This window comes from Myotis lucifugus, unplaced genomic scaffold (genome assembly GCF_000147115.1).
Source record: "Myotis lucifugus unplaced genomic scaffold, Myoluc2.0 scaffold_249, whole genome shotgun sequence".
Taxonomy (NCBI): domain Eukaryota; kingdom Metazoa; phylum Chordata; class Mammalia; order Chiroptera; family Vespertilionidae; genus Myotis; species Myotis lucifugus.
This window is the reverse complement of record NW_005871297.1, coordinates 1,543,399-1,552,821: the sequence shown is the minus strand read 5'-3', so window position 1 is coordinate 1,552,821 and position 9,423 is coordinate 1,543,399. Positions and strand designations below refer to the sequence as shown.

General features: G+C 46.6%; 1 protein-coding gene across 1 annotated transcript in view; it reads left to right on the top strand.

Annotated features, from left to right (window-relative positions):
* Positions 1-9,423, top strand: part of FAM171A1 (family with sequence similarity 171 member A1) — a 129,258-nt gene that overhangs the window by 80,078 nt on the left and 39,757 nt on the right. The window contains 1 exon segment of the mRNA XM_023762529.1: positions 6,140-6,232. Coding sequence (XP_023618297.1) covers positions 6,140-6,232 — 93 coding nt within the window.

The following is a 9,423-nucleotide window of genomic DNA, read 5'->3' as shown; positions in this document are numbered from 1 at the left end:
ATGTTTAGGTTGGAAGCATTTTTAAAACATGCTGTGCGTGTCACACACATCGGAGAGACTGGTTACAGGTGGTTTCAGAGCTCAGCGTCCCCCTCAGGTTGGCACAGAGCTCTCAGGCTCTCTGATGGAGCAGACAGTGTCCAGGCAGCTGCACTTAGAGAGGCAGGGGTGCAACCCCTGCTCCAGCTGTGAGCTGAGTGGTGTCTTACAGGCAAAACAGTCTAGCCCTTTCTCTCTGGCCATTAGGTACCCTGTCCCACCAGGCGAAGGGTCATTGTTAAAGAAGGTGAAGTTTACCTTTGAAGTGGTGTTGTGAGATTTATCCCAGTTAGGGTTCCTCTCATTAGCCCTGGCTCACAGGCATCACCTGATCCACCCTCCCCAAATCTGGTGTGGAGTTTTCTCCCAATTTTGAACCCCAGAGATGGTTTCTTTTTTTTTTCTTTATTTCTTTTTTATTTTTGACACTATTACAGATATACCCATTTCCCCCTTTGCCCACCTCCACCACACTGTTGTCTGTGTCTGTGAGCTATGCATACTAGTATATGTTCTTTGGCTAATCTCTTCGCCTTCTTTTATCCAGGATTCTTTTATTTTTAATTCTTTTTTTATTTTGTATTTGGAATATCATTAATATAACATAAAACTCACCATTTTGAAGTGTGCAATTCACAAGATGATACAACCATCAGCACTATCTAATCCCAGAATATTTTCTTCATCCTCAAAAATACCCATCCCCATTAGCATCGGCTTTCTACTTCTTACTCCCTCCAGCCTGGCAACCACTAATCTCTCTGTCACTATGGACATTGCAGATAACTGGAATCCTATAATATGTTGCCTTTTGTGTCTGGCTTCATTCACTTAGCATGTTTTCAAGGTCCATTCATGTTGTAGCCTGAATCAGTACTTCCTTTATTTCTTTTTATGGGTGAATAATATTCTATTGTGTATATAGACCACATTTTGTTTTTCTTTTCATTGGTTGATGGATATTGGGTTGTTTCCACTTTTCTGGCTATTATGACTAATGCTGCTATGGGCATTTACATACAGGTTTTTGTGGGAACATATATTCTCCGTTCTCTTGAGTGTGTGTGTCTATATATGTGTGTGTGTGTGTGTGTGTGTGTGTGTGTGTGTGTGTATACACACTCTAGAGGCCCAGTGCACAAAATCCGTGCACAGGTAGGGTCCCTAGGCTTGGCTAGCAATCAGGGCCGATCGGGGCCTTCTGGCTGCTGGCCGGGCCCTTCCTTCTGGCTGCTGGCTGGGGCCTCCCTTCCCCTGCTGCCAGCTGCCAGCTGAGGCCTTCCTTCGTTCCATGCCACCCCCTGTTGGTCAGCGCACATCATAGCAAGCGATCGAACTCCAGGTCTCCCGGTCAAACTCCCGAGGGGACACTTTGCATATTAACCTTTTATATATATAGATAAGGTATATACCGACAAATGGAATTGCTGGTAACTCTGTATTTAATATTTTGAGGAACAGCTAGGCGGTTCTTCATTGCACCTTGGTGTCTTAGCTACCTCATGGCACTGGTCACATTCTGCATGTCATGCAGCTATTTTATGTGTCCTGGCTCCCTTCTCTTGTGGAGCCCTTCAAGGCACACACTGCCTCCAGCGTTGACCTGCTCCACACAGATAGCGTTAGGCCTGGTACACAGTGGCAGCTAAATAAATGGACTCTGTACAGGATCACATCCAAGCCAGCTGACTGGTTCCCTCTGGCTCTACTAAGAGCCAGTTATGCTAAGTAGTCAATATTCTCAGCACATAATATTTCTGGTTCATAATGTCTGATATGTTAGGAAGGGTTTAGTAATGTTAGTGATGATAATTATTGTACTAGAGGCCCAGTGCACGAAATTTGTGCATGGGTAGGGTCCCTAGGCCTGGCTGGCGATTAAGGCCAATCGGGGCCTTCCTTCCCCCAGCTGCTGGCTCCTGGCCGGGGCCTTCCTTCATTCTGCGCCACCCGCAGGTGGTCAGCACACGTCATAGCGAGCTGTCAAACTCCTGGTCGGTCGAACTCCTGAGGGGACAATTTGCATATTAGCCTTTTATTATATAGGATAACTAGAGGCCTAGTGCACGAATTTGTGCACGGGGGGCAGGAGTAGGAAGGGACCACGAGAGGTTGTCCGCCGGCTCCAAGGAGGGAGCCAGCCCTCAGCCCCCCTGGGAAGGGGGCTGGGTCTGCCACCACACACCCCTGGTTCCCCATTTCAGCCCAAGGCCCGAAGGTCCCAGCAGGGTTGGGAGAGGAGGCAACAGTTGCCGAGTTGGGCACAGAAAGAACAGACGCTGATGCCGCCCCACCATCATCTGGTTCCCCGCCTCCCGCCCTCCTCCTTCCGTCACTGTGCTGCCATCGCAGCAGGCGGGTACCCCCCAGGGAAGGGAGAGGACGAGAGCGAGACAAACCCTTGTGTCAAGGGCTGACTTTCAGTAGGTCGCAGCGAGGGAGCTTCTCTACTACATACAAAACCCTGACCCAGAAGCAGGTCGTCTATGAATGGTTTAGCACCAGGAGCCAATGGGGGCCAGTCGGCTGGGAGGAGGGGCCATGGGTGGTTGGTTGGTCAGCCACGGGAGGTTGGCTGTGGGAGTGCACTGACCACCAGGGAGCAGCTCCTGCGTTGAGCGTCTGCCCTCTGGTGGTCAGTGCATGTCATAGCGACTGGTGACCGGTCATTCCAGTCGTTCTGGTTGTTCAGTCGTAACAGTCGCTTAGACTTTTATATATATAGATAGATAGATTTATTTGTATTTTCTTAAATTCATGTTTTACTGAAAAACTTGTAGGCTTTGTGAATTGCCGGGAGCCGTTCCATCCTTGCTGCTTAACACAGTCGCTGCAGGAAAGAAACATCTGCACAGCATATGTTTCAAGGGACTTGGCATATATAGCATACTGTTCTTAATTAATATGTTTGCTCCCCTTAGCACTATGTGTTTTAACCAAGGTCACCTCTCCGAGAAAGGTTGTTTCCCCAGGTGGGGATTTTTCCCTGAGGTTAGGGAGGGGATACAACCCCTTAATTAAGTGCCAGGCGGGTAGTTAAGCTACATAATCTTTACTCCCTGGAATGGAGATAAGAAATGCCCTAACCTTTCTAATAGAAATTGACAGGATTAAAATCGGCTGGTATAAATACGGATGTAACAAGACAATAAACATCAGACCCTCATCAGCTCCTCATCAGCTCATCATCAGCTCATCATCAGAACCTCATCAGATCCTCATCAGAACCTCGTCAGCTCCTAACCAGAACCTTGCCAGAGAACATGGCAAAAGATCCAGGATGCAGAACCTTGCTATAGAACTTGGCTGGGGAACCTAGACAGAACATGGCAGGAGAACCTGGATAGAACCTGGCAAGAGAACCTTGCAACAGAACCTGACTACAGAACCTAGCGAGAGAACATGGACACAGAACTTGGCTGGAGAACCTAGCAAGAGAACCTGTACACAGAACTTGGCTGGAGATCCTGGAGGGAGAACCTCGCTATGCTGATGAACTGAACCCAGTTTCCATGTCATTCATTCTTCGCCGACTCCGTCCACACCTTTGGGGATCCCTGGACCTGCTGGGGTTGGACCCCAGCATCTGGCGCCCGAACAGGGACCCTTAGGTAAGCCCCCCATTCCCCTAGGTAAGCGCCCTGCACTCGGGACGGATAGGACTCCACCGTAGGAAGAGGGTGGATAGTCTTCGCCGACTCCGTCCACACCTTTGGGAACCCCTGGAACAGGGACCCTTAGGTAAGCCCCCCATTCCCATTGAGAACCCCCACACTCGGGACGGATAGGACTCCACCAGGGTGCTACAGACCCCCCTATAGAGGATAAGTAGGGTAAGAAGGTGGATAGTACAGAACTTAGATTGAGAAGATGTGCCATACTGAGTCAAAGAAAGAAGACTCTGTATTGATCTTTAGATTAAGAAGATGTGCCATACTGAGTCTAAAGAAAAAAGACTCTGTATTGATCTTTTAACACATATGCTTGCTAGCAGAGGAGTTAAGGTTACTCCCAGTCCGATGGAATGTTTTATACAAGAAGTATGTCCATGCTTTTCTGAGGAAGGAAAGGTGCCGGAAAGGTAAATGTAGAGGCATGGGAAAAGGTAGGCCCAAGGAGCCTTATCCTTAACCCCACTGCAGCCTTTCCACCCCGGGAAAGTGCAGGATTGGCAAGCTCTCCCTGGGGTGATAGATCAGGACTCAGGTAATAGCGGAAAGCGCCAATCCTACTCTTAAAATGGATACAAGAGAGCATTTGGGGTTTTTCTTTTTAATGCCTGCTTTGGATTGAGTAAATGCATTACGTGCGTCACCACAATGGACCCAGAGAAGCTCCTTGTCTCATCATTCCAAAGACTTAGAGTTGCCCCGATGACAGAAAAGCGGAAAAAAGAAGAAAAGAAAGGCTATGCAAGGGACTGAGGTGCCAACATGGGGTCAGCTGAAGAAGTTAACAACTGAGGCCCAACAGATGGTAGAAAAGTAAGAAGTGGAAGCTACTCCCTCAGCCAAGTCCGAGGACTCTTGCGCTATCATTTAAAAAATAAAAAAGGGGGAATTTGCCGGGAGCCGTTCCATCCTTGCTGCTTAACACAGTCGCTGCAGGAAAGAAACATCTGCACAGCATATGTTTCAAGGGACTTGGCATATATAGCATACTGTTCTTAATTAATATGTTTGCTCCCCTTAGCACTATGTGTTTTAACCAAGGTCACCTCTCCGAGAAAGGTTGTTTCCCCAGGTGGGGATTTTTCCCTGAGGTTAGGGAGGGGATACAACCCCTTAATTAAGTGCCAGGCGGGTAGTTAAGCTACATAATCTTTACTCCCTGGAATGGAGATAAGAAATGCCCTAACCTTTCTAATAGAAATTGACAGGATTAAAATCGGCTGGTATAAATACGGATGTAACAAGACAATAAACATCAGACCCTCATCAGCTCCTCATCAGCTCATCATCAGCTCATCATCAGAACCTCATCAGATCCTCCTCAGAACCTCGTCAGCTCCTAACCAGAACCTTGCCAGAGAACATGACAAAAGATCCAGGATGCAGAACCTTGCTATAGAACTTGGCTGGGGAACCTAGACAGAACATGGCAGGAGAACCTGGATAGAACCTGGCAAGAGAACCTTGCAACAGAACCTGACTACAGAACCTAGCGAGAGAACATGGACACAGAACTTGGCTGGAGAACCTAGCAAGAGAACCTGTACACAGAACTTGGCTGGAGATCCTGGAGGGAGAACCTCGCTATGCTGATGAACTGAACCCAGTTTCCATGTCATTCATTCTTCGCCGACTCCGTCCACACCTTTGGGGATCCCTGGACCTGCTGGGGTTGGACCCCAGCAGTGAATCTTTTATTGGAAGTGCCAGTAGGCACTTAATTTTAAACTAACATAAGTTCTGTCGTCTTATTAGTTCCCAGAATAGGGTGAAATACCCTTTTACCATCAGGCACACATTAACCTTAGCATATATTTTTGAGGGCTTTCCTAATGTTAATATCTGATGTTATATATTTTATATTTGTATAGTGTTTACATTATAACTTTTTATATATTTCTATATGAAGTTCAGATGTTTTACTAAAACATTTTAATGAACAAGAAATAGTTGACTATTGTAGGGTAAACTGTTGTTGTACAAGTGATGGTAGTACTCCTGTGACATGGCGGAAGTCTTGCTAATCATACTTAAAGGGAAAAGTGTTTCCTTTCTCTCACACTTCTGACACCAAATGAATGGTGTTTTTTCTCAAACGTTTAATTTACCTTTTCCAGTTTATTATAAAGGATATTGTAAAGAAAGGGGCTGAAAATTCTAAGTTTCTAACCATGGCTTGATCTGTCTGGCAACCAATCCAGGAGCCTGCCTCAAGTCACCTCATTAGAACAAAAGGTGCTCCCACTGGCCCCAGCATTCAGGGGATTTAGGAGCTCTATGTCAGGAACCAGGGGCAGAGACAAAATAAATCTTTATGTCACAGTGCGAAAAATCAATATTGTTGATTGATTTGAAATCAGAGAATACAAAAATTAGAGTGGGCATTTTGATGTAAATGAATTCCCTTACATCCATTTTTGTTTCTGCAGTGTTTTCTTCGCTGAGCCTCGGCCTGCTTCCAGAACGATCCGCTACTCTAATGGTTTATGAAGATGTTGTCCAAATAGTCTCAGGATTCCAAGGTATGTTGAATATTTAAAAAGAGAACTGACAGTAACTTTGGGGCTGACTTCTCAAAATCTTATGAGGTACGGCTTATTGTCAGGTGGTAATGGCAGTGAATTTATCCAAAGCTGAGACACACCATCCATTGTCCCTGTCAGTGCACAACATGTTTGAATTTTGGTTAAACTATCCGTTGGCTGTGATCTTGTTTCCTGTAGGCTCAGCTGCTAGATGTTGAGAGATAAGAAGGGGCTCCACCACCCTGTCCAGACCACACCTCTCTCATCTCCAAGGGACAGAGTATTCACCTCGTGAGGTCAGAGCCAGGACCCTGCCTGGGCCTCCCTGACCAGTAGGCAGGGTCACTCTTAAAAGGATCGTAAGCATTCAAACGTACAGAATTTCAGTTTTGCAAGATGAAAAGGTTGTAGAGATCTGTTGCAGAAAAATATAAATATGCTTAACACTACTGAACTGTACACTTAAAAATGGTTAGGATGGTAAATTCAACGTTCTAGATTTTTACGACAATAAAAACAACCCTCCCCACCCCCAACAAAAAAGGAAAACAGTTCATAAACACTGGAGTGTGGCTCTTCCCTCTCTAGTTTAGTCCATGCCACGGGCAGCGATGTGTGCAAGCATGACCTCACCCCTGGAACCTCTCTTGCAAAGACTTGTACAGAATGTTGGTTGGAGTTGGGGTTGGCGACTGTGGCAGGACCTGTTTCATCGGAGGTAGGAGGAGGAAGAAAGTATTTGCAGAAGGAAAAGCGGGCTGACTCTGGAGAGGCCAGAGTTCAGGACCATGAATGCCAAGAAGGCGGGGGCGGGGAACAGTGTCGACCATTGTGAAGAGGTCGGGGGGATGAAGGCTGAGAAGCGGTCCCAGGGTTTGCACATTATGTAGTCATCAGTTGACATTACCAAGGGCAGCGAGTGCTGGGGGTACAAGCCACATCACTGGGGCTTGGGTGGAAGGAGAGAAGGCATTTTCTTATGGGAATAACAGTTAAAGTCATGTTTTATTGTTATTTTTCTGGATGAGGGAGAAATGGGTATATACGTTGGTTGGGGAGGAAAAGCCTATAGAGTATATTGTTGACGAAGGCAAAAATAGTTGGTGGATTCACGTCGTGCAATAAAACAAGCAAAAGTTAGGATACTTGGGTTGACCTTGGAAGAGAGCAGGGAGAGAGAGAAGATGGAAGAAAGGTTTTAAAGCGCAGAGAGAGGATGTGATGGCCCCAGTGTTTCCCATAGAGGAGAGTCTGAGGATTTTGGGAATGGTGGTTGGAGCCCTACGTTTGAAACAGTTGCTGTGAGGAAGGTGGGAGAGAGGCATCCAGAGAAGACAGACAGACTGTCCACTCACCATCTCCTATCCCCACCCAATTACCTCCCTTCCTGAACAGTGGGGAATTTAGCAGCTCTAATACATGAAGATAGGCTTAAGGACATAACACTCCCTCCACCCCACACATACCCACTTACACCAGGGCTTAAGGTAGCCTGGAGCCTTACACTCCACAGATGTTTCCTTGGTCATTCACCAGGCACAGGTCTTGCCTGTGCTCCGTGGGGTGCATGTTTGGTCCCTCAGCCGACAAGTTTCCAGGTCTTGCTGGCCACAGCGTGTGTCAAATCAGCTGGGCCACTTTCCCTTGTAGTACACCAGCCCCAGCATGGCCCCTCTGTGGCCCCCACCCCAGCCACAGCAGATAGACCCAACTGTTGGGCCAAGGATCAGCTCCTGAACAAAAAAGGAAGGCAGGCAGCAGAGGGAAAGCGGGAACAGGGATAGGGAGGGGAGAAATATATCTCCCACTAATATGCATAACATGTTAGAGAATAAGAGAAGGTACGAGAGAGGCAGGCAGGCACAGAATTGGGACGAGATCCCAGAGGCTCCTAAGAGCTGGGAGCAGCCTTGGTTGTGGTTCCAGGTCCTAGACCATCCCTGTCAGGCCTGGCTGGGGTGTTATCCCTGGGTTCAGTGTGATTCCCTCGTCTATGGTCTAGTGCAGGGGTGGGCAACCTTTTTGTGAGTGCGTGCCAAAACCAGCAAAATCTCTGACTCAAAATTCTTCTGCGTGCCAACCCTAATGTTTTGAGAACATGTTACGCCTACTTGATATCTCTTAAGGTGTACGTATGTGAAGAACCTTGAAGAAATAATAAAATTCATTCGAGTGACAAAAACACAGTATATGATGATGAAAAATACATTTATTTTTAATGTATACATGTACACTGATAGTCCGACAGAAAACTTTATGACTCCGTTTGATATTATCAGTGGGACTTCTGCTGCTGCATCACTGATGACAGAGATTTAACATCAGGTTTATATTTAGTGACCTTCAGAGATATGCACGAGCTATTACTTTCATCCGTCAGGCTACTCCTATTACGAGACTTAACAAAATTCATCACTGAGAACAAAGATTCACAAGCATATGTGGATGAAACCAAAACACTGGTCAGATCTAGGAAGGCAGGGAGAGTTAAGGCAGAGGCATAGAAATTGCTCTTCCCCTCTCTCGTCAATCCGTGTCTATGGTCTTTAGGATAACTTGTTATGTAAAATTATTTATTTATCTAAGATGCACCTATACTGAATTTATCTGAAAAATAAAAAAGTCGATATTAAGAAAAAAATTGTAAATGGAAGATTATAAGAGAGGGTTTCGTGTGCCAGCAAAAGTTACTGGTGTGCCATGTTTGGCACGCGTGCCAGGGGTTGCCCATCCCTGGTCTAGTGTAAGTGGGTTTCTGTTCCTTACAGCCAGGGGACCTCACGAAGGTCTCATCCCACCCATCTCACAGGGGCTAGTCCTAGACCTGGAAGGGCATACATATCCCGCCCTGTTCTGGGGTGACCAGCCTGTCACACTTTAGACACATCACTCTATCTTAGTGAGTGATTTGTCTACCTACTCGTGAAACCTAGGCTTCAGCCCCGTTTTTAGACTGAAGAACAATAGAGAAAGGGAAATTTCTTCTGGTAAAGTCCACTATCATTGAAAAAAATATGGGAAGTAATGACTGTTTATATGGTTTGGGGTGGAGGAGGTGAAAAAGAAAGGGGTTGACTTTGACTTTTTCATCTCTGAGGGCAGCAGGGAGGAGGTCCCAGGAGGAAAACAGCTCATGTAGGAGTGGAGGAGGGAGCAGGAGAAGCTCGCAGCTCCCACCTGGGAAGCAG